The sequence below is a fragment of the Denticeps clupeoides genome, unplaced genomic scaffold, assembly GCF_900700375.1.
Source record: "Denticeps clupeoides unplaced genomic scaffold, fDenClu1.1, whole genome shotgun sequence".
NCBI lineage: Eukaryota > Metazoa > Chordata > Actinopteri > Clupeiformes > Denticipitidae > Denticeps > Denticeps clupeoides.
This window is the reverse complement of record NW_021629738.1, coordinates 97,661-125,375: the sequence shown is the minus strand read 5'-3', so window position 1 is coordinate 125,375 and position 27,715 is coordinate 97,661. Positions and strand designations below refer to the sequence as shown.

Sequence of the window (27,715 nt, the reverse complement as noted above, 5' to 3'; positions counted from 1 at the left end):
ATATTCTGCCTATGCTGTTACTGTGGAAAGCAATAATCACTCTAATCACATGCTTATTAAAACGCACGTGACCTGCACTGCAACAACAAATATCATTATTCAAGATTCAAGAGAGTACTGACAGGTACACTGTGCATTGAAATTCTGTTTCACACAACCCCCATAGTGCAATCGTAAAATAAGAGAAATATGTATATACACACTAAACCAACCTACTAACTAAAACTTAAATACTGTACATTCTATAAAAGAAAAGTAAAACTCTTCTGTATACTGAACAAGGACAAACAGGACAACATGCTTGTAAGTGGATACGTTGGGTATTTCAAACAAGACACACAAGACAAACGTGCAAAATGAGCAGAAATGTGCAAAAAATAACAGAGATGAGCAAAATGAGCAGAGTGTTAGAAGGTGCTTAATGTGTATTGTTGTTGAGGTTAACAGTGTTCTGGTGAGAGCTCTGACTGCTCGGGGGAAGAAGCTCTTGCAGAGTCTGGCAGTTACAGTTCTGATGCTGCGGAGCCGTCTGCCAGACGGTAGGAGGGAGAACAGGGCGTGTGAGGGCTGGTGAGAGTCCTTCACAATGTTGAAATGTTTCTTATAGAGCTGGGAGATGGGTGGAAGTGGACCCGCGATGATGCGCTCTGCTGTCTTCACTTTCTGCTAGAGCAGAGCAGCAGAGAACACTCTCAATGGTCCCTCGGTAGAACGATGTGAGGATGGGAGGAGGGAGGGTGGCCTTCTTCGACTTCCTGAGGAAGTGGGATTTCTTGGTGGTGCAGGTGGTGTTGGGGCTCCAGGAGAGGTCGTCTGTCATGTGCACACCCAGGAACGTCACGCTGCTGACCATCTCAACAGCAGCTCTGTCAACGTGCAGTGTGGGTAGGGACAGTTGGTTTCTTCCTGAAGTTGACAACCATTTTGGTTGTTGCTCTGGCACCAGTCCACCACCTTGACCTCCCCTCTGTAGGCAGACTCATCGTTGTTGGTGACGAGCCCCACTGCTGTTGTGTCCTCCGCGAGCTTGATGACGTGGTACGAACTCTACTGTGCAGCACAGTCGTGTGTCAGCAGAGTGAACAGCAGTGGGCTGAGCACCGTGTGCTGTGCTGCAGGGTCTCACAATCACTTCACTTTCACTTTTCACCTTCACCTATCTCTGCCTCAAACCGTGCAAAGAAGTCGTTCAGCCCATCTGGCAGGGAGGGGTAATTATACATAATTAAATGTATAATTACTGATTGTAATTACCTATGGATAAGGGCATCTTAATATAATATACCGTATGTATTTATAACTCACTGGGCCGGCTGCAGGCAAGTCCAACCTGATGGACGCCATCAGCTTTGTGCTCGCGGAGAAGACCAGCAACCTGCGGGTTAAAACGCTGAAAGATCTGATCCACGGGGCTCCTGTTGGAAAGCCAGCTGCCAGCCGGGCCTCGGTCAGCATGGTGTATGAGGACGACGGAGATGTGCGCACCTTCACCCGGGTCATTATAGGTACGCCAAGGTGTGCGCGAGACACTGTGTAAAACACCACACCCCTCTTTACTGATAATATATGCACGAAATGCATAATTTGATAACTTGTACCTGTATGCTAGGCTCTTCTTCAGAGTACCGCATTAACACCAAAGTAGTGGGGCTCAGCGAGTACAGTGAGGAACTGGAGAAACTGGGCATCCTTATCAAGGCCAGAAACTTCCTGGTCTTCCAGGTAGAGATATATGTACAAGAATCCATCCATATGCTACAGAAAGTAATGGGATTTTTTCCCCCCGCTCAGTATGCAGGATACGCTCAATGCAAGTTTCACGTTTAAAGGTTTAATGTACCTCATGTACTAGATGAAGTCCATTTATTTTCAGACAAAATAACATAAACGTGTCATTTCTGTCATCAACACAATAGATTTGGTCCCTGTAGAGGAATCTGATTTCATTCTGTATTGCTGTAGAAATCTGGTTGGAAATGTATTATACATATGAATTGAAATTCTTGCATCATTCTCTGTCCCAGGGAGCCGTGGAGTCCATTGCCATGAAGAACCCGAAGGAGCGTACAGCTCTCTTTGAGGAGATCTCCCGATCCGGCGAGCTGGCACAGGAGTATGACCGCAGGAAAAAAGAGATGGTGAAGGCCGAGGAGGACACGCAGTTTAATTACCACCGCAAGAAGAACATCGCTGCAGAACGCAAAGAGGCCAAGCAGGAGAAGGAGGAGGTACGGTGAAGCCATGGAAATGGTTACTTCATTTTTTGAACTTGACATTTGTTCCTGAAATCCATCCATCTGTCATTAATTCTTTTTTTTTATCTCAGGCGGAGCGATATCAGAGGCTGAAGGACGAGGTGGCCAGGGCTCAAATCCAACTGCAGCTCTTCAAGCTCTACCACAACGAGGAAGAGATTGAGAAGCTCAACCGGGAGCTTACCCACCGCAACCGAGAGATTGACAAGGACAGGAAGAAGATGGACCACATTGAGGAGGAGCTGAAGGAGAAAAAGAAGGAGTTGGGGAGGATGATGAGGGACCAGCAAACAGTGGAGAAGGAGATCAAGTGAGCAGCAGAGATGTTCACTTGAAGTAAAGATCTGGTGAATGTGGAACTTATATTCACACCACCTTCTTTCACACCTCCAGGGAGAAGGACGCAGAACTGAATCAGAAGAGGCCGCAGTACATCAAGGCCAAAGAGAACACGGCCCACAAGATCAAGAAGCTGGAAGCTGCTCGCAAGTCTCTGCAGAATGCCCAGAAGATGTACAAGAAGCGCAAGGCCGACATGGAGGAGCTGGACCAGGAGCAGGGGGCGGTGGAGATGGCCAGGCAGGAGTTTGAGGAGCGCATGGAGGAGGAGGCACAGAGTCAGGGCCAGGACCTCACGTTGGAGGAGAACCAGGTGAGTTGAAAGGTCACGCAGGCTGTGAATGTCTGTCAGTCGTCAGTGTGGATGAAACGAGAACCTGTCACCGTCCGAAGGTAAAGCAGTACCACAGGCTGAAGGAGGAGGCCAGCAAGCGAGCGGCCACCCTCGCTCAAGAGTTGGAGAAGTTCAACCGAGACCAGAAAGCTGACCAGGATCATCTGGACCTGGAGGAGAGGAAGAAAGTGGAGACAGAGGTAGAGATGGAGACCTCACTATCCTTCAGGCGCCCTAATGGCGATCGGATGGTTCATTTTTAGCATTTGCTTTTAGGCCAAGATCAAGCAGAAGATCCGAGAGATTGAGGAGAACCAGAAGAGGATTGAAAAGCTGGAGGACTACATTGCTACCAGCAGGTAGAAAATCTGTGGATTCTGTCCACAAAATCTGTCAGAGCACCACTTCTTCAAGCAGTATTACATAAATATACAAATGCATATAATAAAAATGCATAAATAAAATAAATAAATGAATTTTTTTGCAGCTGAGTAACCCACAGCCCAGAAGCGGTCATAAACAAGGCCAAAAAAAAAGATTCAGAGTGCTGCACGACAAAAATAACACGCCAACGCTCAATAAATCTTAATGTATTCATAATTACAATCTATACAAATCGATCGATACAAAAACGATCTCTTTTTGCGTAGTGACATATTGATAAAGCCTCACATAAAAACATTGCTTGGTGCGTTATTCTAAAATTTTATGACATTTTTTTACATGAAAGATAAGGTAAAGGTCAATCTGAGATGTAATCTGAGGTCTGTTCCAGACAGTCTCTGGATGAACAGAAGCGCTTGGAGGAGGAGCTGACAGAAGAGGTTGAACTGGCCAAGAGGCGGATAGACGAGATCAATATGGAGCTCAACCAGGTGAAAACACGACACGGAAATCCCATTTCAATCCCGGCCGTGGATGTCCGGGGGGGTGTATTTGGCACAAACGTTCCTCCCGCCTGCTTTTCTCAGGTGATGGAGCAGCTGGGAGATGCCAGGATCGACAGGCAGGAGAACAGCAGGCAGCAGCGGAAAGCCGAGATCATGGAGAGCATCAAGAGGTTGTACCCTGGATCCGTGGTAGGAAGCTGAATCTGGAGGCCATTTGTTTGCAAAATGATTTTTTATTTTTCTTGGTGTGTAATTATTTCTAACAAAGAAGATTAACTTTCATTAAAGTAAGTTTAAAAAGGGGAGGAGTCTGTGGGCGTGATTGACAGCTCTCACATCCCCTACTTCCTCATTCTAGATCAGGGGTTCTCAACCTTTGGCAAGCTGGCCCCCCAAAGCTGGTTCATTGCAGTTGGGGTGCCAGTTTTTCAGTTTTTTCTTCCTCCCATCCTGTAGCCTACTCAAACCCCCCCGCAAGAGTGTCCCCTCAAGTTGAGAACCACTGTTCTAGACTATTTAAATCGGTTCCCACACAAACATGAAGTTATTTCTTTTCCTGACGTCTCCTCCCCAGTACGGTCGGTTGATTGACCTGTGCCAGCCGACCCAGAAGAAATATCAGATTGCCGTGACCAAGGTCCTCGGGAAGAATATGGACGCCATCATCGTGGACTCGGAGAAGACGGGCCGAGACTGCATCCAGTACATCAAAGAACAGCGAGGAGAACCCGAGACCTTCCTGCCCCTGGATTACCTTGAGGTACGGGGCACCCCACCCTCCGGTCGGCGTGGGTCTGTCCCACTGATCTTCATGTTCCTTGTAGGTGAAGCCCACCGACGAGAAGCTGAGGGAGCTGCGTGGCGCCAAGCTGGTGATCGACGTCATCCGCTACGAGCCGCCGCACATCAAGAAGGCGCTGCAGTACGCCTGCGGCAACGCTCTGGTGTGTGAGAACGTGGAGGACGCGCGCAGGATCGCTTTTGGGGGGCCGTACAGGCACAAGGTATATCAGACACAAGCCTAATCCTTCAGGGTGGTAGTAGCCTAGTGGGTGACACACTCGCCTATGAACCAGAAGAGCCAGGTTCAAATCCCACTTACTACCATTGTGTCCCTGAGCAGGACACTTAAACCTGAGTGTCTCCAGGGGGGGACTGTCCCTGTAACTACTGGTTGTAAGTTGCTCTGGATAAATGGCGTCTGATAAATGCCGTAAATGTAAATGTACATTTCCTTTACTTTTTTAATCCTTTTTTGAGAATAGAGGGCTGATTTAGATGATTTGAAAATGTTAGGCCTATAAAAAATGTCATAAAAACTGACTTCATCTGCTGTTCTGTTTTGCTATACTGTCTTGTTTATTTTAATTTATTTCACTGTATAATAAAATGGAATTGAACATAAATGATAATAATTCCTCGTCTTTTCATCATCTTGCTTGGCTCCCGCTGGAAGACGGTTGCGCTGGATGGCACCCTCTTCCAGAAGTCAGGTGTCATCTCTGGTGGGGCGAGTGACCTGAAGGCCAAGGCGCGGCGCTGGGACGAGAAAGCGGTCGATAAACTCAAAGACAAGAAGGAGAAACTCACAGAGGAGCTGAAGGTTACATCAGTCAGGCATAAGATCTGAAGTGACCTGGTTCCATCATCACTCTCTCTCTCTCTCTCTCTCTCTCTCCGTACAGGAGCAAATGAAGGCTAAGAGGAAGGAGGCGGAGCTCAGGCAGGTGCAGTCCCAGGCACACGGCCTGCAGATGAGACTGAAGTACTCGCAGAGCGACCTGGAACAGACCAAGACTCGCCATCTGTCCCTCAACATGCAGGTACAGCAGAGTCACTCATTCAGCGTCCAGAACTGAAAATGCACCTGGTCGTGTCAAAGCATAAACTTTACTGAAAAGTCCTGGATTAACTTCTCTGTGTCTTTGGATTTACATTTACAGCGTTTACACCCTTATCCAGAGCGACTTACAATCAGTAGTGACAGGGACAGTCCCCCCCCGGAGACACTCAGGGTTAAGTGTCTTTCTCAGGGACACGATGGTAGTAAGCGGGATTTGTGATCTTCTGGTTCGTAGGCTGGCGTGTTACACACTAGACTACTTTATAAATCCTGGAAATACGTGGTAAATAGGTGAAGATGAGGCTTTGGATAATCAGTAAATGTTCCAGATGATTATTGAAAGGAGCAGTGGTGGTCTAGCGGATAAGGAAGCGGTCCTGCAATCGGAAGGTTGCAGGTTCAAATCCCGAACCGCCAAGTTGCCACTGAGGTCCCCTTGATGAAGGTACCGTCCACACACACTGCTCCCCGGCTGCCTGTCATGGCCACTCACGTCTCACTAAGGTGATGGGTTAAATGCAGGGGACACATTTCATTATGCTGGAAAAAAAGACCATGTGGTGTGGGAGAAGAGAATAGAGTGTGTAGAAAAACTCTTTCTCCTTCCACACAAAGCACTGTATTCAACCACTCCAATTTGATGTTACCTGGCAGAAAGAGGCATGGCACAATAGAGGTTAAAAATGAACAGTTTCTAATTTATTAACACCGGTAAATAATTATTGTAGTTACATGTGAATATTGAATGTAAAAAGGTTCCAAGGTTACAGAGAAAATAAAAATGATTAGAAAGAGTAAAGAGGGAGAAGAGAAAAAGAGGGGGAGAGAAAGACTCAGAAGCCTTCCGGCTTCCGATGGAAAACCCCCTGAGCAAGAAAGCTCAGAGCCCCTTTCCACATGTGAGCAGACCTTTATACCCCTGGCCTACAGGAAGTTGTCACTGGCCTACAGGAAGTTGTCACTGACCAATCAGAACCTTTCTGATGTCACGCCCCCGGTGCCTCCCATTTGGGGAAGACAAAGAGGGTGGGCGGTCCTGATGGCTCTAACACTTCACACGTTGCCGTCAGACAAAAGGCATGTAAAACAGAGGTGCCGAATTTTCACGCGCAACCATCGACACAGGAATGTCACACCTCCCCCTACAGACATCTGTTATGCAAGACAAAAGCATGGTCCCGTGATGTCCATCCTTACAGTGCCTCCATGTGCTGTGCTTGCATCTTATCACAATGGCAATAACAAAAAAATCAGGAAGCTCCGCTAGATGGCGCTGTCTAATTGTGAACGTGCGAACAACTTGTCAGGTGATCGAAGATATTTGTCTTCATGTGTCTTCCCCGATTCTCTCGCAATGCAGGAGAAGTCGAAGCTGGAAAGTGAGTTGGCAAATTTTGGCCCCCGCATCAACGACATCAAGAGAATCATCCAGTCGCGGGAGAGAGACATCACCCAGCTGCGGGACCGCATGAACCTGGTAGGAGCTCCGGCCACCTGCGAATAGTGGAACGTGAACCCTCCGCAACAGCCCGTTGTCACGTCCCTCCCGTCTCCGCTAGGTGGAGGATGAAGTCTTTGTAGAGTTCTGTAAGGAGATCTGCGTCAGGAACATCCGTGAGTTCGAGGAGGAGAAAGTGAAACGGCAAAACGAGATCGCCAAAAAGCGGTGAGGAGCCACCCCTCGGCGGTCTCCGGCCCCGTACTGCCTGTTCTAAAAAGGCTCTTGTGGTTCTCCAGTTTGGAGTTTGAGACCCAGAAGACGCGCCTGGCTATCCAGCTTGACTATGAGAAGAACCAGCTGAAGGAAGATCAGGAGAAGGTGATGATGTGGGAACAGACGGTGAAGAAGGATGAGAGTGAGATAGAGCGCCTGAAGAAGGTAAAGGCTTTAAACCATCATGGAATGACAACTATTAACAGTATGTTTTGTTGTTGAATTTTTTTAAATAGATGAAAATTTTATCTGTATAATAAATTATATATTGGTAATCAGTGTTCTGATTATTGATGTATGAATAATTGTAAACATACAGCACAGAGGAACCAACTGATTCACTTGTCTGGAGTTTTGGAATTTCATTTGATAAAAATGTATCCCAGAAAATGACGAGATTTCAGCGTAACAGATGTAGAATTTGTGATTTATGTTCAGAAATAAAGGCGTAAAGCTTTTTGTGTCGCAGGAGGAGCACAGACACATGAAGATCATTGATGAGACCATGGCCCAGCTTCAGGACCTGAAGAACCAGCACCTCACCAAGAAGTCTGAAGTGAACGACAAAAACCGGGAGATGGAGGAGATACGCAAGAAGCTCGGAGGCGCCAACAAGTGAGATCTCCACCTCTCTGGAATGTTCAGCCAGATTGTGCCAGGGAGTAGACCTTGAAGCGTTATGTTTGCATGGCAGAGAGCTCACGCAGCTCCAGAAGGAGGTGACGGCCATCGAGACCAAGCTGGAGCAGAAGCGCAGCGACAGACACAACCTACTGCAGGCGTGCAAGATGCAGGACATCAAGCTGCCACTTCGTTCTGGCACCATGGACGACATCAGTCAGGGGGAAGTAAGCCATGCTCATGTATTCACTATATGGACTGCAAAGGTGGGAGAAGGTGTCCTGGTCTGATGGTCTACTTCGTACAAACAGGGCAGCTCTCAGGTGGAGGAGTCCGTCAGCAGCCAGAAGACGTCCAGCTCTGTGCTCGCTAAAGAAGCCCTTATAGAGATTGACTACAGCAACCTATCGGAGGACCTTAAGGTTTGTGAACTTCATGCTCACGTGACTCATATCTCTCAGCCTTTCACACAGTCCTAGTCGGGAGGGAACCTAAGATAAGAGTATGGGGATGTCTTTGACCAGGGATCTGGACTAAAATTCTGCACTGGTTGCACTGTTTTTTTTTTTGTTTGTTTTTTTTAGGTGAACCAGCAGAAAAGTTAGGTGCACCAAATTTTTTACCGTATCGCATTTTTACCTTTTTTTTTTAAAAATCCAGCTGTCCATAGCCAATATAAACTTGTTAACCAGCGGGGAGAGGGGACACTCGGCCAGTATGTTCATTACCGCATGTAATGGGTATTATGGACGCATTGTGCTTTTCCAGCGTTATTATTTTACTTATGGTCAATTATGGTGTGAGGTGTCTGGACATATCTGGACCACGGCCAGTCAGAGGCAGGCATCGCGCTTCATTGACTAGCGGTTAAGGAAGCGGCCCCGTAATCAGAAGGTTGCTGGTTCGAATCCTGATCCGCCAAGGTGCCACTGAGCAAAGCACCGTCCCCACACACTGCTCCCCGGGCGCCTGTCATGGCTGCCCACTGCTCACTCAGGCTGATGGGTTAAAAGCAGATAAATTGACAAGTGACAATCACTTCACTTCCTATTTTGATTCACACTCAAAATTTTTCCACGACACTCTAATGCCATTTTGAACATGGATTGGTGACCAGTTTGTGACCAAGATGATACAGTGTGGTTGAAGCTCAGAGGTCCAGGTGTGCCTGCATCGATGCCTGATTGATTTCACACAGCATTTTATTGGGCTTCATGTAGAAAATAGATTTTTTTGTTCCCTGTAATTATTGCTTTAAAGCAACCATCGATCAGTTCTCATTTTAACACGGTGTACAGTTATGGCACTAAGCAGTTATCTAGAGGGCCAAAAAAATAAATCAAGACACAAAAGGGCAGAGAGGTTAAAGGTCATCCGCTCCTGCCTGTTTGCTGCACTGTTGTGAGGTACAATAGAAGGTTAATAAACCGGCCGCTGTAAGGTGTGTTGAACGTCACACACCCCAGGATGCTCTGTCGGAGGAGGAGATCAAGTTGGAGATGAACACCCTGCAGCAGCGGCTGAACGAGCAGAAGAGCGTTCTGCAGAGGATCAGCGCCCCCAACATGAAAGCCATGGAGAAACTGGAGAGCGTCAGGGACAAGTTTCAGGAGACCAGCGATGGTGAGTAGCTATTTTCTACCAAGCCTCATCAAAGCCATTTAACAAATGAAGACCTGGAGACAATGGAAACGGTTTAGCAATCTTATGTCAGATAACATTTTGGTCTTCGTTCTGGAATTTCTGCATTTTAGCAGAGGACAGAGGAGGAGAAGCTCTAGAGAAGATTGAGAAGCTTCTCTAAAACACACCTGTTTCCACACAGTTGTGAATATTATGAAGCAGCTCCACGGGTTGAGGATGTGGAGGATGTTGATGCTGAGCTGTACAGCGCTCATGTCTCATGTGTGTTTTGTACCTGTCAGAGTTTGAAGCCGCACGCAAACGGGCGAAGAAAGCCAAGCAGGCGTTCGAGCAGATCAAGAAGGAACGGTTCGACCGCTTTAACGCCTGCTTTGAGTCTGTCGCCACCAACATCGATGAGATCTACAAAGCCCTCTCACGCAACAGCAGCGCTCAGGTAGAGATGAAAAGAGACACCTGCACTGATGATCACAGGGGTACGGTGACACACCCACTTCTGAGGGACCCCACCCTGCTGCGTTCTATGAACATTCATCTCCTTCTCAGGCGTTCCTGGGTCCGGAAAACCCAGAGGAGCCGTATTTGGACGGGATCAATTACAACTGCGTAGCTCCAGGGAAGAGATTCCGGCCCATGGACAACCTGTCCGGAGGAGAGAAGACGGTTGCCGCCCTGGCCCTGCTCTTCGCCATTCACAGGTCTTTCTCCATCAGGACTACAGCCGATCACAAATCAGTCTGGACACGTCTATCGTATCTTATTACATTTTATGGACTTGTACAACAGTTCACAATTAAGTTATGATTATAGAATATTTTAATAATTAAAAAGTCAAGAGGACACGACAGGACTTTATTCAACAATTAAGCAAAAGGTTAAACGCCAAACACAGATTGAAATATCTAAAATGGGTACCAATTCGTGCACCTCAGTGGCACCTTGGCGGTTCGGGGATTTGAACCGGCAACCTTCTGGTCGGGTCCGTTTCCTTACCTGCGAGGCCACCACTGCCTGTCTAAAGAAATAAATGTTGCTTTGTTATTCCCATGTGTAAAAGTTCTCATTTTGTAATTGCTGTAGCTACAAACCCGCTCCTTTCTTTGTTCTGGATGAGATTGACGCTGCACTGGATAACACCAACATAGGCAAGGTTTGTGAAAGTAATATATTTTTCAAAATTATTAAAACACTATTAATCATAACCAAAGATCTTGAGTAACTTCTTGGTTCTTTAGCAGCATAATTTGACACTGTAATTGGTGTTGTACGTGTTGTCTGTGTTCTGCAGGTGGCGAACTACATTAAGGACCAGTCCATGCAGAACTTCCAAGCTATTGTCATCTCCCTGAAGGAGGAGTTCTACACAAAGGCTGACTCGCTCATCGGCGTCTATCCAGAGGTTTGTTTAAAAAAAAAAAAAGTTATTATATGCCGTTTATAGTCAATATATGCTCATATTTCATGCTTCAAATTATGGGCACAAAATCAAACCAATTGTAAAAGCCTGTAGCTTGGTGCATGTTTAGATGTAATAAATAAAAATATCTTTTATATAAGCGTGTTTCTTTTTACGTTTTCTCCACAGCAAGGAGACTGTGTTGTCAGCAAAGTCCTGACATTTGACCTCTCCCAGTACTCTGACGCCAACCCCAATCCCAATGACTAGTTCTTATGAATGTGAATCGTGTTTCCTGGTTGTTAACCGGTCAGCTAATTCACTGATAAACACCCACCATTACTGATATATGTAGTATTATGCTCTAAAATCTGTATAAATGTTCCAGATGCTCTCGCTTGTGCTCACTGATGAGTGTGCTTGATATAATGGGCTTTGTATTTTGGTGCTTTGTGCGTCTGGTGGTAATGCAGAATGATGAATCATTCCTCCACTGTGCATTATGCATATAACTGTGCCTGGCATTTATTTAGTTGCATCGATTGCGGTTGTCGAGTCCCTGTGGGTTGGAGTTGTGCAACTGTTTGTTGACCAAATGGTATTCAGCTTTAATGATTTATTGATCTGTGGTATTTCCTTCTGAATTAAAAATGCTTGCCGCATTGTGCTCTGTATGGGTATCCAACCATAGGCTGCCAGTGACCAAGAAAGAAGTTGCAAAAGCTGCTTTACTTTCTCATGAATATTTTTGGCTCAGATTGTCCTTTTTGTAGAAGCATGTGCATTGCATGGGATTTTATGTTTAAATAACTGCATTCTATATGTAAATCATATAGACACTGAATGATATAAACACATTGTTATAATGGTGCATATGGTTCATTTACTTTATTATCGCAAGTTGGCTGTAGCAAGTCACGATAATGACATTTCAAACTCGATACCAGATGATACTCGATACTGTTTTCGATACTACAGGAGGATAAAAATCAAAACAACGACATTTCAAAATATATTTAAATAAATAAATAAAGAATTTGTAGATCATTTGAATACAGTTAGAACACCATATACATACATAATAAATAGTTTAATGAATAAATACACAAAAAAATGAAAGAAATTAATTCTAATGTTTTTTGAGCCAAGCGAAAAAAAACAAGCACTTCTCGGTTCTCATGCTGCAGAAGTGTTTTTTTTTTCCAATTGTGCAATTATGCAGAGAAAAGCGAAGACAAAGCCATTCTTAGTTTTTTTCTTAGTCTTATACAGTATTGCTCGTCAGAGGCAATTAAAATTTTATGCCCCTCTCGAAACTCAGTGTATAATTCGGAGTGATGTTGTTTCAAATGCTTTGCTAAATTTACATTTACTGCATTTACGAGACGCCCTTATCCAGAGTGACTTAAATCAGTAGTTACAGGGACAGTCCCCCCCTGGAGACACTCAGGGTTAAGTGTCTTTCTCAGGGACACGATGGTCCTGGGTCTTCTGGTTCATAGGCGAGTGTGTTACCAACTAGGCTACTAAAACTACCACTACGGCAGGGAAACTGGAATTTAAGTATCGACACAGATGCTAATTGATATCAAAATCGATACAAAATTTTAGTTTCGTTTAGGATCTGAGAATCTATTTATTTGACCGCATTAATTGAAAGTTGTTTCCATTCCAGAGTGGAGTCCATGTGTGTTGCGTGAGAAACACAGATTATCGTCTCAAATGACTTTCACTCAAAGTTATGCAAGTGGTGAAAACATATATTTATTTCTCATGCCATGCAATGTGAGCCAGGATGCCAAGATGATGGTCACACAGCGGCAGTCAGCGATTATACAGATCGTTCTGTACTTTTACATTGACATTTAAACTAAAACATCAAGCATCGCCATACTCCAGGTATGGAATGAACTGTTCCAGAAATATCCATCCAAATTTAAAACATCGAGCATTTTAAACATGAAACATCTCTTTAAATGAAGGTAAAAAGGATTTTTTTTTTTTTTAATTCTCAAATATTGCTAACGCGCCTGTCCAATTGAGCTACAGTGCACACAAGATAAGACCAAGCAGCGATAATTTATTTAACAAAAAAAATCTCCTTAAACTCCACTGGCCAAGGATCCACAGCCCAGGAGCAGGTTGTGGTGGAGTAGTCCAGTCTGAGTTGCAGGTACCGAGGAGAAACTAGCCAGCCCAGAGGTTTCATGAAACATTATCATCGCGTGAACTCTGTAATAAGACCTCTAAAAAAAATAAATAAATTTGAATGCGTTTCTAAAAACCACTACTTGATTTTTCTACATGTTGATTGTAAAATGATGTCATGCATTCGAACACTTGAACCACTGCCATGGTGCCGTTTCTGCTCTGCTTCTGAATCCATGCTGATTCTAACGAAGACGGTGAACCACAAAACACAGCTTGTTCAGTTTGTGAGCTCCAAAATAACTTTGTGTATTGATGTTTTTATTGATAAAAATCGATGTTAACAAAAGTGAGAACATTTGAACGTTGATGCTGCAGAACGGCTGGTCTGGAGACACGAAGGCACCAGAGTGCATCTCAGTAATGTCAGAGCTACGGAACAGAGCCTTGAGAAGAATTCACATGGCGCGATGTGGCTCCCTTCACCTGACTCGTGGCCTCTGCAGGCTCCTCGGGTTCCGCCGGAACCGGGCGCCGTTTGCTGCTGCGGCCATTGAGGATACCCCTCGCCACCCATTCCATGTCCACCACGTTGATGTTCAAGGCATCGGCCATTTCCTGTCTGGTCACCGACACAAAGTTGTGGTCCTGGGCGAGAGGTCCAAGGCCGCCATCTCTCAGCGCCTGAAGTTAAAAGACATTCCTTTTGACATTCTTACACTTCATGCCACGTAAAAAAAACACTCCTATCCATCTTCAGTCGGTACCTCGTGGATCAGCTGGTCAGTGGCTGCCACAGAATGTTCTCTACTCCGCAAAACCTGCAGCTGCCATTGTGAGGTTGAGGGGTTGTACGGGAACTGCACGAAAGAGATCAATCATAAATCTATCTAAAATCTAAAATGGTGGATTCCTTACTACTGCTGCGTAATTTTGGACAGAACTGGAAGCCGCACGTTCTGCCTATAAAGCAGATCCATAGTCCCATTACTGTCCAGCAGTCCTTGTTACCTGGGTGACGTCTGTTCTCACTGTGAACTCAGTCGAGTGTCTGTCTCTTCGTTGGCTACTGGGCGTTTCCTCTCGTAGAAACGCAGTAGTGCCCCCTGCTGGTGGCACCAAAGAACATACAGTACAGAATAGGAAAATTTGTAGATGATGTATTACATTTATATTTACATTTATGCCATTTACCAGATGCCCTTATCCAGAGCGACTTACAATCAGTAGTAACAGGGACAGTCCCCCCCTGGAGACACTCAGGGTTAAGTGTCTTACTACACGATGGTAGTAAGTGGGGTTTGAACCTGGGTCTTCTGGTTCACAGGCGAGTGTGTTACCCACTAGGCCACTACCACCCACATATTGATAGGAAACATATTTGTTCTGAGGTTTAGAAAAAGATGGCCGACCTTGTGTGCAGGGGAATCTGCTGTTGGCGGGCGAAGACCGTGGACTTGCCTCCCTCTCATACACAGATCTGCCACCAGCAGAGCAAGGTTTACATCATCATTAACCTCTTTTAAAGCTGATCACCTCACCCCCCCCTCTCCAAGATCTCACCCTTCAGTGAAGTTGGCGTTGTTGGTGTTCGTATTGGCTCCTGTCTGAAAGAACTGGAAGGCCGAGTCTGGAGGGGTTTCTGCCTCCTCTGGACGGCTCTCTGAGAACTGCAGGGGCCGCTGGCTGGTGATCTGGATGGACTGGGGGCTGCTGGGGTCGGCCGAGAACGCGTCGGGATTGTTCCCGAACAGGCCGCCGGTCCTCTGAGAACAACAGAGTGAGGTTAGCAGGAGCTCAACCGCAACGGCCATTCTCGCGGCGTGAACCCAGGATCACCCTGTAGATGCCCTCTTCTCCGGACTCCAGCGCGCGCTCCATCTCATCCTCTGCAATCAGGTCTCCAGAGATGGCCCTGTGGAGTTCCGGAGCAGCCTCTTCCTCAATGCTGCGCAGGCCGGCCTGGTGGGAAAGGAAACCGCGACAGCGGTGAGGGCCAATGGACAGAAAGTGACAAAGTGGCGTCCTGCCACCCGCCCGTCACCTGTATCTCAGCCGCGCTCTTTTTCTTGGTGGGCCGGTAACCGTAGTACTCCTCTTGGCGCTTCATGAAATTGCGGAAATGCTCCTGGATGACGAAGGTGGCGTAGAACTTTCCCACCGTCACCTCGTCATCTGAAACAGATTGCGCTCGTGCATTTAAAGTGACAGTGCTCCCATTTTATTTGAGGTTGCGCTTTGATAACTAAACCCCACCCACCTCCGATGGGAGGGATGACCTGGTCAAGCAGCTTCATGCTGGTGCGCTTCCAGATCTTTTTTATGATGGCCCTCAGTTCTTCGTTGGCTTGCTCAAAGTTACCTGATGCAGACATTTACCACATATTACTGATATATTGATTTTTTATAGAGCACTTGGCATATGGTCCCATACCTTCTGTTTTGATCTTCAGGGCTGTTCTGACCAGCGCAAATAAGGTGGCATTGAAGGTGACCGTCCCATCGCAGGTCAGAGGCATGTTCATGGATATCAAGCGCTGTGGAGTTTAGACAACATTATGTTGAGAACTTGCACGAGCCTGTGGCCTAATCGTCTCACCTTGCACGCCGAGCGGTGTGGGCAGAATTTGCCGAAGCCCAGAGGAGGCTGGATTCTCCGCAGCAGCGTCACCACATCCAGATGCTTGATGCGCCCCCTACAGGTCGACAGCATCAACTGCAGTTAATGAACCCGAGGTGGAACGTGCTGATAGCATTTAGCCAGTTCCCCCAACCTACGTGGCCTCCGGGTCATACTCCGCCCAGATCTTCTTAAACTCGTCTAGGTGGTGGGGACCGAGAATCGACCAATCGCGAGTGAGGTAGTCAAAATTGTCCATGATAACAGCCACAAACAGGTTAATGACCTAAACACAGGAGGAACAGCCACATCTTCAGCTGTTCTGTCCAAGAAAGCATATTATATGGGCATGTTATGACCGTATTACCAAGAAGGCACAGAGCATATAGAAGCTGAGGAAATAGAAGGCGGCGAAGTTGGAACCACAGGTGTACTCCTCTCCTGGGCTGTAGTCTGATTTGGGGTCGCAGAGCTTCCCGTACATGCTGTCCAGCATGACCTGCTGCCACCCCTCCCCTGTGGCGCACCTGAAGGTACAAAGGAAAAAATACAAATCCACAACGCACTTCCCTCTCTAACACGATGCATTTGGAGACGAAGCGTGACCCACCGGAACAGCAGCAGAACGGCTCCTGGGAATGTCTGGAAGTTGTTGTTCCGGTTGATCTCAGTTCCGTCAACTAAGGCAATCTTTCCAAACACCTGAAGGAGAAAGGAATATAAATCCAAACACAAGGTACGACACACAGAAATTTAGCATCTAGATTGTATTTAAAGTACCTGCATGCCAATGACTGAATAGATGAAGAACAGCATGACAATCAGGAGAGCAACATAGGGAAGAGCCTGGAGGTAAACAAAATGAAGCAGGGAGTGAGGAACAGCTTTGCAAAAGACAATAAGTGTCCCAGGAGGTCCATGCACATCACTTGTCCTGCACACCTAAGGTCCAGCGACCGAATCGGTGCATAAAGCCTGACCTGGAAAGACTTGATGAAAGTCCACAGCAGGTTGCGGATGCCCTCTGAGCGGTTCAGCAGTTTTATCAGACGCATGACACGGAAGAGTCGGAAGAAAGTGATGGAGACTCGAGCGTTTTCAGCATCCTGTGCAGAGAGCGTGGAGAGTGAGAGGGGGGAAAAACGAGGGGGGAGGAACAGGAACGTCTGGATACTTTTTTTTGGACTTACTGCTATGGCTTGCATTGGGTTTGTTTCCTGAAACAACACATAATAGTAATACAGTTAGACGAAGTCCTTAAACCTTTTCAAAGGTCCCCTATCATTACAATTTGATTATTTAACATGAATACGAGTTCCCCTAGCCTGTCTATGGTCCTGCAGTGGCTATAAATGGCGATAGGTGTAACCAGAGCTTTGGCCATTCTCTTTTGCCGTTCAGAGAGCTGTCGAATCTGGAACTTAGTCCATTATGTTGTCAGAAGGGGCTTTATCTCAACTTCTATAGGCTGCTCTCCTCCTCGTCCCGCCTCTCTCCTCCTCGATAGCATTTAAAGCTACAGACACAGAAACGGAGCATCCTGGGAAATCTCATTGTGGAACTGGATCAAAGTGGCTGTAATTCTGCACCAAAGCTAACTTTTGGAAAGAGATGTCAGATACAGTATTAGGAAACCACTAAGACATAAAAGCAATATAAAAGCAAAAACATTTTAAAAAATCAATGGCAGGGGACCTTTAAATAATGCATGACAGACTCAATTGCTCAATACATTTAGGTTTAAACAATAAAGCAAGGCACTTTGCTTCATTACCTTTAATAAAAATGTCCAAAAACAGATTAATGCAACATAGTAAGAAACAATGTTAATGAAGATTAATGCATGTACACATTTCGAGACATGCATATACAAAAGTTGGATTCTACTGGGTTTAGATATTAGATTTTACTGTTTAGAACCAGATTTAATGTTATTTTTTATTTAGCCGGGTCATCTGCTGTCCCACATTATTTTTTGGGGATGCGGAACACACGTTCAGGCCCATGGCACATGCAGCACGTGCAGATATTTACAGCACAACCGTGAAGACAGTACAGTCCTCCACTCGCGGCCAGGGCGTTCTGAGGAGGACAACAGGGGATGGACAGACAATGGATGACGTGTGTGTGTGAGAGAGAGGGAGAGAAGCAAGTGATGGATGTTTTCACATGAAATCAGAGAAAGAACACTGAGATGATTTCCTAACAGGTTTCATTATAACACTGGCGTCACCATTTTTTTAATGCAGTTTATAATGTGCCCAGAAAACTGTGGTGTGAATGTGACAGTGGTGATGCAAGAATGCGCTGTGTATGGAGGTGGGCAGATGTTGGTGAATGAAGCATCCAGTGACTACTGCATGACAACCAATACTGACCCTGTCCTTAGAACTGAGTCCCTGCAACATATGTCTCTGGGTCAGAGGCTTGAACGAAAGTAGATAATACGAAAGAACTGAGGGAAGAGGAAGTCTGCAGTCTACTCACATCAACTTCACTCAGGACCACATCAACGATACTCCCAATGACAATGAGGAAGTCAAAGACGTTCCAGGGATCTCCAAAGTAGTCCTAGAAACAATGAAAAGAACATGTCAAGTTCTCATCAACTTTGCTCATTCATCCATTCATAATTTGCAGCCTATAGGCAGTTTTGCACCTTGGCTTTAAACGCAACGAGCTTGACAATCATCTCCAAAGTGAAGAGGACGGTGAAGATGAGGTTCAGGGTGTCTGACAGCTTGGTCACGTGGTCAGACTGGTTACAGTGCTGCATATGACAAGCAGGACACGGTACATGAGAAAAGACGGACGTGACGGCCCCCCTTTGCTGCAGTAAGCGGTGAAAATGATTTACCTGTATACCCAAGCAGAGTGTGTTGAGCATGATGAGGAAGAACATCAGGTACTCAAAGTAACACGAGGTCACCACGTACCACACATGATACTGGTAGGGGTTCTTGGGAATGTAGCACCTCAGGGGTCGAGCTTTAAGAGCGTACTGCACACACTGGCGCTGAACGGGGGAGGAAATGGGGCATAAATTAAAAAAATATATATTATATATTCCTTATATAACCCCAATTTCAAATTGAAATAGGCGTATAGGAACTTTTTTTGTTACCTGGTTTTTGTCAAGCTCACAGTTTTTGTACTCCTGCTCTCCTTGCTCCTGGAAAGTAACTATAACAAAACCCACAAAGATGTTCATCATGAAAAAGGCGATGAGGATGATGTAGATGATGAAGAAGATGGAAATGTCGACCCGGTTGTTGAAAACAGGACCCATGTCCTCTTTGTCCGAGTCGATCGCTCTGTAAAGCAACCTATGGGAGGGAGAAGGAAGGGAGGGAGGGGGGTGGGGGTTAAATGTTTCTGCACAATGACAATGAGAGTAAAAAGCTGTCACTGTGTCACCATGTACTCACTGTGGCCAACCCTCAAACGTTGAGACAGTGAAGAGGGCCAGCATCCCATTCAGCACATTATCAAAATTAAAATCGTTGTTCTTCCAGATCCGCGGGCGAACCTCCATGTCGTGCAGCTTATTCTGAACATGTTTAATGTAAAATCCCCTGAGAAAGACGATTACGGGAGTTTATTGTTCATACTGAAGTAACATCAATGTTAATTACTTGTGTTTTATATGTAGAAACGATGAACTCACTGGCAGTCTACCTCCGTCATTTTTGAAGGGTCAGTGCAGGAGAAAAACTTCCCCTGCAATAAATCACCAAGGCTTGAATCGTACACACATTTTTACAGCGTGGAGGAAAAAAAAAACATCTCACCTTAAACAACTGCACCCCAATGCAGGCAAACATGAAGTCCAGAAGCATGGTGACCAGGACGATGTTCCCAATGGTCTTGACGGCGGCGAATAGACACTGGACTACATGCTGGCGATGAAGAAAAAGTACAAAGCATCACGATACCACACAGAAACTACAACAAGTGAGTATGTATTTGTGTGGAAATCCACACCTTCAGTCCTTTGGCTCTGTTTATGGCTCTTAAAGGCCTAAGGACCCTCAAAACCCTGAGAATCTTCACCACAGAGATGGCACTAGACCTGCACAGGACAGACAACCTCTGTTATGGTCGCCAAGGGAGACCTTGGAGAACATGAATGCACCAAAACTACTTTTTTCCCCCCTTACTCCATTCCCATAGAAAGGAGGGACACGCCCACAACAAGGAGATCCAGGATGTTGAAGGAGTTTCTGCAGAAGGAGCCCTTGTGCAAAAATGCTCCATAAACGGTCATCTGAAATGTATTAAAAAAAGAAGTTACTTCACACTTGCAAACTAGCACAACCCGGATTGGAATAGTCAAACCTTAAATCAGAAAGGGCATTTTGAATATTTTCACCTTGAGGACAATTTCAATGGTAAACACAGTGGTGAAGACGATATCGGCGTAGGCCAGGACCTACAGGGAACAGGGTGACATGTATCCAAACTTCCAAAGAAGCTTCACGGATTCAGAGAGGCATTTGGAGCCATACTTGGTTTCTGAAAGACTTGGGGTCGATGGGGTCCTCCGCCGCCAGGGCAATGCTACTGAGGAGGATAAACAGCAGGATGATGTTGGTGAAGGTGGTGGCGTTGATGATCCGGTGGCAAATCTTTCGCAGCCTTTCAGTGGAACAAAAAAATAAATAATAATTTACAGACCCGTTTGATTTTTTTTGGGAAAATACATTTCGAGACCATGCTGAGGGTCCCCACTTGTTCTCAGGACCAAATATGAAGAAGGAGCTGGCCACTGGTATAGGCTCCGCCTTCTCTTTCAGCTGGAGGTCGGCCATAGGCCTCGGTCTAGGGCTAATGGGGATCTCCGGCTCCTCCTCCTCATCATCTCCTGAGTATAAAAGGAGAGCATACGGAGAATAATCTTCAGCGTTACAAAAATATAAAAACGAGAGCAAGGCACAATAAAAATAGCCGTGAGCCGTGATTTAAAACCTGCCCCGGTGCGTGATCCCGGCAGCCTGGGGCTAATAATAAAAAAAGCTCACAGCGAATCTGCCCCATGCTCGGCTCATCTTTCGGGTGCGGGCGCATGCATATCGAACCGTTACCTGGAAAGTCTGCTGCCGGAAAAGGGTCCTTCACCTCGTTGACGTTTGACTCGAATTCGTCTACCTTCAGCTGAAAGTGGAGGTGCGCCCGTGTTAGTGGCCTGAACCAAAATCACGCAGGAGTGGCTCCATTTTCCCTAGCGTGTTGTAAAGATACCACCTTGGCTGTGGTGGGCATGCCCTCCGCCGCTTTGGCCCGCTGCTCTGCCAGCTTTTTGGCCAGCTTCTCCTTCTCCTCTTCACTCTTCTCCGACACGGTTCCCCTAGTGGGTTGAATGTGACATATATACGGTAAAAACATATACACCATTCTTTCGTTATAAAAGGAATGATGATGTATTCAGTCATTTTGAAATGATACCGCTGCAGCTTTTTGCGCATCATTTCTTCTTTTTTCTCCTTCTGAGCCGACGTCAGGCTGCCGGCTTCAGCCAGATTGTCCACAGCAATGGCCAAAAAGACATTCAGAAGGATATCTGGCCAGAGGCGATTCAGGAAGGATCAGAACAGATTTTTCTCTCCTCATTTAAACAATCCTCATAGAATGGAAGCACGTTGTGTTGAAGGATACAGTTTCCACAGACAAAGAGGATGATGAAATAGATGGAGACGAGGATGCCTGGAAATACCGGCCCCCCATGAGCCATGATTCCATTATACATGATAGAGTTCCAGTCCTCTCCAGTTAAGACCTAAACATAGAATTAATATTCATATTTCATTCTGAAAAGACGCCGATGTGGAAACGGCGCAGCAGCTTAAGCGAAATAAACCTGGAAGACGCTGATGAGCGCCTGGGGGAAGTTGTCGAAGTTGCTGCGTTGCACCTCCCGGTCCGGGAAGTTGAACTTGCCACCAAACACCTGCATGCCCAGGAGGGAGAAGATGACGATGAAGAGGAAGAGGAGGAGCAACAGGGAGGCGATGGAGCGGACGGAGTTCAGCAGCGAGGCCACCAGGTTGCTGAGAGACCTCCAGTACCTGCACAATCAGCAGCAGAGAAAATAACAAGCCTCCCCGCCATTCACAGTACACCCCGTCCTGGTCTGTAGTCTGCAGGAAACGACTCACTTGGTGACCTTCAGCAGGCGCAGCAGGCGTATGCATCTCATGACGGTGAAGCCCAGCGGTGACATGACGCCTGCCGCGATCAGGACGATCTCAATCAGGCCCACCACCACCACGAAGCAGTCAAAGCGGTTGAAGACGGACATGAAGTACGCCCGCGGGCCCAGCGCATACATCTTGATGAACATCTCCATGGCGAACAGAACGACCAGGATCGTGTTGACAACGTCTGAAGGCAAGGCGAGGTGACCACGGCGTCAATTTACAACACGAGTATGACAAGGCAGTGACAACAGTAACATACACAGCAGCTTGGATCTTAATAACCAACCCTGTAGGCGAGTGAGCGATTCGGACTGATTGTGGTGTTCCGTAGCAATGTTCAGAGTGTTCAGGAAGACCAGCAGGATCACCAGCCAGTAGAACGTCTTCGACTTCACCCAGATCTGGCTTTTACGCCACATGACACGGTTCCAGCGGCGGGCCAGCCTGCTGAGAGTTTGAAAGAGAGGCGGGATCAGCAGGGACGGTAAGGATGGAGGCAGTGGTGGTACTGGGGCACTGCTCCCCGGGCGCCTATCATGGCTACCCACTGCTCACTCAGGGTGATGGGTTAAATGCAGAGGACACATTTCACTGTGTGCACCGTGTGCTGTGCTGCTGTGTATCACATGTGACAATCACTTCACTTTAAGGATGCTTCTGAAATTTGAGGAGACTTCTCCCTACACTTACTAGTAGAAAACCATGCGACTGAGTCCTTCCTTATCATACAGGCTGTCCGTTTCGGAGCCATTGTCCTTCAGAGGAAGAAGCCCTAAAAATAGAATTAGAACAAATTAGCATCTTGGAAGAAGCCACTTTTGATTGGGATGTATTTTCCTGGGATTAAATGAGATGTAGCGCAGAGCATTGCATAGACCCTGGAAGTTCTTTTTTTACCTTTTCCTTCACCATCACTGTCCAGGATCTCAGCATGGGTGATCCACTCCATGTAACCCTTCAGGTCTTCATCCAGCTGTTGCTTTTCCCTGAGCTTCTGGAACTCGCCCCTCGATTTGGCTTTCTCTCGCTCTTTAGTGAACTCCCTTGTGGAACGAAAGGAGGGGCGATGAGTCCAATCGATTCAACTGCATTTTACACGTGCCATGAACATAATGTCCAGCAGGCTCCATACCCACTCAGCACCCCCAGAACCAAGTTGAGTATGAGGAAGGATCCCAGGAGGATCATGGTCACAAAATAAAGCCACGGCCAATCTTTACCAATGGCGTCGTTCACCTGCACAAACAAAGAAACAGGTTAATGCCTCAACGTCCCGAGAACAGCGTGTCCTGTTCACCAGAGACCCAGCAGGGGACACCGACCCAGTACAGGACATCCGTCCAACTCTCCGTTGTGATGCACTGGAAGACCGTAAGCATGGCAAAGCCAAAGTTGTCAAAGTGCGTGATGCCATTGTTGGGCCCGGGCCAGTCTGCCCGACACTCGCTGCCGTTGATAATGCAGCGGCGCCCGTGACCTGCCTGGGCACACGGGGAAGGTGCCTCGTTTTCCTCAACCGCAAGGATATCTGTGAGACAAAGGGGACAATAATATAATGCTCTCAACATGACTGGTAGCATTTGACTCTCTAGCCCCATGTTTGGATTTTTGGTGCTCAATTGGGATCAATTTTGAGAAACTGTATAATGCATTTTATGTAAAATGATGGAATGATCGTAATAATAATCCTTTCATTTAAGGCTTTGTTATTCATAAAATGCTTATTTGTTGCCATGACATTTGACCAAACATTTTTTTTTGTTCTAATCAGTTCATCTTTGAGACCAAGTGAAAATTCATACCAATTTAGAATGTATTGCATCAAGGTCAATTACATTAGGATGCACATGAGGTGACCTTTGACACGCCAAATTAGTCAAAGTTTAATGTTGTAATGGGTTCCTAATAATGGGAGTCAGAGGGTCTTTGACTTCAGATTTGAAGACAGTGTTGAACCTGTTCCTCATTGCTCCACACCAACCTGTGCCCTTGTAGTAGCAAGTCTTGTGCATCTTGCACTTGAAGAGCTCCAAACCCATAATGGCATACAGAGTGACCATGAAGAAGACCAGCAGGGCGATGTGCAGAAGTGGCAGCATTGATTTGAGGATTGAGTTCATAACCACCTGCAGGCCTGGAGGAGAACAAAAATAATCTTTTTTTTTGCATTTGTTTCAATGTTGCATATGTTGAGGGTGGCGCCTGGTGGATCTTTCTTACTAGGGACTCCAGAGACGAGTCGCAGGGGCCGCAGGACTCTGAACGCTCGCAGGGCTTTCATGTCGAAGCCGCCACCCTTCTCCGTGGGGACTCCAGATATTGTGTTTATGGTGTCCAGGATAATCGTGAACAGGCTGTGTTATCACCACCCACACAATACACAATTTATCACCACAGCCATCAAATTTCATACCATGAAAGGTTAAAACCAGAGAATTTCATAAATATAATCTTACCCCATGAAGACGATGACAAAATCCAGAATGTTCCAGCAATTTCGTAAATATGCCCCTTCGTGGAACAGTAGCCCATATGCCACTATCTTCATGAAGCACTCTGTTGTGAAAATGACCAGGAAGATGTACTCCAGACTCTCCTGCCGAATAAAAGCCACAGAGGCAATGAATCTCCGATTGAAATGGAACTGGTTTTCATGTGTACCAAGTCACGATTCTGCATCCTGTGTAAATTTTCTTTCATGCAAAAACACAAAGCAAACGGATTATGAAACTGCATCTGGTTCTTACAACAATTCTTACAACATTTACATTTACAGCATTTACCAGACGCCCTTATCCAGAGCGACTTACAGTAGTTACAGGGACAGTCCCCCCCCCAGCTCAGGGATACAATGGTAGTAAGTGGAATTCAAACCCGGGTCTTCTGGTTCATAAGCGAGTGTATTACCCACTAGGCTACTACCCCCCTACAGCATCAACGTGGACTGAAGTGGTTGTTTTTCACGGCGCTACGGTGACCCAGTACTGCGCCCCTCGCGTCACCCTGATCCCGTTTCAAGACCCGGCTGGTGCCAGAACCAGGCCGAGGGGCCGTTATGGAGGCCATCAGGCCAATGAAATCGAATGAGACGTCCCATACCTACACCGTGGGACGGTACGACTACATGGCGGGGCATGTGTCATCGCTGCTTGAAAAAGCATTTCACTTTTCCAGTCCCGTTATCTCAGCAGATATGAATGCCAGAGTTGATTTAATAAAGCAAATCAACCCACCAGTGTAAAACACACAGGGGTGGACAGTATTCTTTATTAATAATACTTCTTGCCACACATTCGAATATAGAATTACTTATTATTTTAACACAGTTCAACCAATCAGATTCTAGAATCATTAAAAAAAATATTTGGTTCCAAAGCGGACCTAAATGATGATGGAGAACTGAAATAGATTTAAAAATGCATGAATCTATATGAAACACGTGAGCTATGCTCAGCTATTTGACTGAGCATTAAAAATACACATGATATGAGGAGCCAAAAGGCTCTTGGAGTCAACACGGAAGAAACTCTAATCCCAGAAGTGGGGGAGCCATTTCTGCCGAATTCCCCCCCAGGGGCCGTGGTTTATCTTTGAAGCCCACACTCAGTGGCGTGGAATCGGTCCCCCACCGCGGCGTCAGCGCTGGGGTGTCGGCTAAATATAAAGCAGGAGCCCGGTGGCCGCGGGGCGAGCACCTGCCGCTCCTCTTTAGTTTCAGTTTCATAAACAAATTATGAATTCCAGATGACAGGCAGGCCTGATCCGAGATCAGCTGCCCCACTGTGACCCGATGCTGCTGGCGGGCGGTCTCGACTGTATTCGGTTTGTGTTAAGGATCCTTGTCAGCTTCCTGACAGGTCCAGATAAGGCTGCCTGAAAGAGATGAGGGTGCTATGAGGTGATGTGAAGGTCTTATAACCACATAATAATGGTTTGAAAGTGGCTCAAAACAGCATCTGCTGCTTAAACCCAGAGGAAAAGACCCTTAACAGGACGCAAAAAGTCATCAAATCCTGCCGAAAATCTTTTCCAATGTCTCGGATTTTTCAAATCCAACCAAGAGACCCAGTCTGCCAGGAAGACTCGTTCACCGTCTCCGCATTATGGAATTCCAATTTAAAAAATGGAACGTCCGACTATTCAGAGAGTTCAATCGAAACAAAGACGTCGTTCCCACGCGTTCACATCACTGCCAAGCCTTTCAACAGACGACTGAACGGATCGTTTTTCATTTCAGCAGCTGCTGTTCTCCTACGTCCATATGGCCGCCACCATCCTGAGTCATCAGACGGAGGCCCGAACGAATTCAGTAACATTTCACATTTTTACTGGAGGTTTGGTGCAATTGATTTAAAAAAAAAAAAAAAAAAACTAAAGTTCGCTCACTAGATTGGCGTTGGTGTTATTCATGTCTTCCTCGGGCATGGGCAGGAACACGGCCAGGGCCACACAGTTCGCAAAGATCGCCAGCAGGATGATGATTTCAAAGGGTCTTTCTGGCGGTGAGCACTCAGGATTTATAAGGGCAGATTCATGTTAGTCAGGCATTTTAAATACCTGCTTTCTACAGGCACCATCAAAGATCATCAACGGGACGCGGTGATTTCAGGAGGTCCTGATCACATTCTTTATTCCATTATTCATTTACTGGGGGAGATTAATGGCATTTAGGTAACAGATGCTAATAAAAACCAGATTATTCAGCAGGGTCCCTAGTAAAGGTTTACCCACGTGTATTACCAGGCTGGTAAAGGGTCGTAAATCTACATTCTGCTTTAAAAGGCAGCAGAAGAACCGTGACCTGTGCACACGGGGGTCCGCATGAGCCTGGACGCACGGGGGCCCGCGGCGTTTACCGCTCAGCACGTACACCGCGAACCTGTGTGGTCCCCCGTCCGAAACCTCACACCTTGCTGTGTACGTAACCCTGCCCCGGACGGCGGCCCTGCGGGGGGCGCCGCTTGAGAATTCCCCTGCCAGGTCAGCAGAGGGCTGGACTTGATGCGAGGGGACAGCTGCAGCCAAACCGCTTTACATTAATGCCCGTCAATTATGCGCCAGGGCCTTACATGGGTTCTTTGGCTTGAATCTGCTGACTTTTGCCACTAAATTAAACTAAAAATGTCAAATTGCACACATTGCAGAGCGTGGAGTCACAGGAAGGAAGCATCGAATATGAGAAGCAATTAAAAAAAAACTTAATCAGTCTGTATTTACACCGGCAGCCCGAAACAGTGAGAGGTCAGTCCGTGGCGCATAACGGAAATCTTCACATGACGACCCCCCCGACCGCTGTCCCCAGCATCACAATGGCATCCGGTACCCGTGACCCCCCCCCACTGCAGAAGGATACTTCCACTCCACGATGTGATGCAGGTCCTGCGGATGCGGTTCCTCAGGGGGAAGAGGAAGAGGGTGCGGGCGGGCCGCGGATTCCCCCCGGTGGCCTGCAGCTTTTTCAGCTTCTCCCGCTGCTTCCTCTTCAGCTCTTCCTCGTTCATGATGAGGAGGTCAGTGCCGGCATGTTGCTGGGCACTTTCTCGGTATCCATCTTTCACCAGTTAACCTTCAAAACCGTTCCTTCGCTCTTCTTCTTCGACCACACGTCCTCCTCTTCTCTCCCAGAGTTCCACCGTCTGCCTCCTTGGCCACGTTCTCGGCTGGAAACCTACACCGGCCTGAAGAAACTGAAGGAGCGGGAGCCGCAGTTGGCC

The 27,715-nt window shown here is 46.6% G+C and overlaps 1 protein-coding gene and 1 pseudogene across 4 annotated transcripts; one reads left to right on the top strand and one right to left on the bottom strand.

Moving 5' to 3' along the window:
- The first annotated feature begins 754 nt into the window (after positions 1-754).
- Positions 755-11,907, top strand: LOC114773144 (structural maintenance of chromosomes protein 1A-like). 4 transcript variants are annotated; one of them, XM_028965677.1, is made up of 26 exons: positions 756-1,211; positions 1,320-1,505; positions 1,610-1,722; positions 2,025-2,228; positions 2,327-2,565; positions 2,649-2,907; positions 2,988-3,128; positions 3,205-3,287; positions 3,704-3,803; positions 3,900-4,007; positions 4,393-4,578; positions 4,643-4,822; positions 5,275-5,421; positions 5,504-5,641; positions 7,022-7,138; positions 7,221-7,327; positions 7,399-7,540; positions 7,845-7,990; positions 8,070-8,223; positions 8,308-8,418; positions 9,463-9,619; positions 9,922-10,076; positions 10,187-10,338; positions 10,721-10,790; positions 10,929-11,039; positions 11,226-11,907. In XM_028965677.1, exons 1-26 carry the CDS (start codon positions 1,031-1,033, stop codon positions 11,304-11,306), a joined length of 3,768 nt encoding a protein of 1,255 aa, XP_028821510.1. In that variant the 5' UTR covers positions 756-1,030; the 3' UTR covers positions 11,307-11,907. The 4 variants fall into 4 exon arrangements, with proteins under 4 accessions (XP_028821513.1, XP_028821510.1, XP_028821511.1 ...); XM_028965678.1 differs by lacking the exon at positions 756-1,211 and having other exon boundaries at positions 1,385-1,515; XM_028965679.1 differs by lacking the exons at positions 756-1,211; positions 1,610-1,722 and having other exon boundaries at positions 1,393-1,505.
- Positions 11,908-12,778: 871 nt separating this feature from the next.
- On the bottom strand, positions 12,779-27,364 carry LOC114773143 (dihydropyridine-sensitive L-type skeletal muscle calcium channel subunit alpha-1-like; annotated as a pseudogene).
- Between the last annotated feature and the right edge of the window lie 351 nt (positions 27,365-27,715).

What these genes read in the sequence shown, in the direction of transcription:
- LOC114773144 (XM_028965677.1), top strand. Translation starts at nt 1,031, where the DNA reads ATGACGTGGTACGAACTCTACTGTGCAGCACAGTCGTGTGTCAGCAGA. An exon ending in ACGACATCAGTCAGGGGGAA is followed by an intron (nt 8,224 to 8,307) that starts GTAAGCCATGCT and finishes TCGTACAAACAG; the next exon opens with GGCAGCTCTCAGGTGGAGGA. An exon ending in GTTTCAGGAGACCAGCGATG is followed by an intron (nt 9,620 to 9,921) that starts GTGAGTAGCTAT and finishes TGTACCTGTCAG; the next exon opens with AGTTTGAAGCCGCACGCAAA.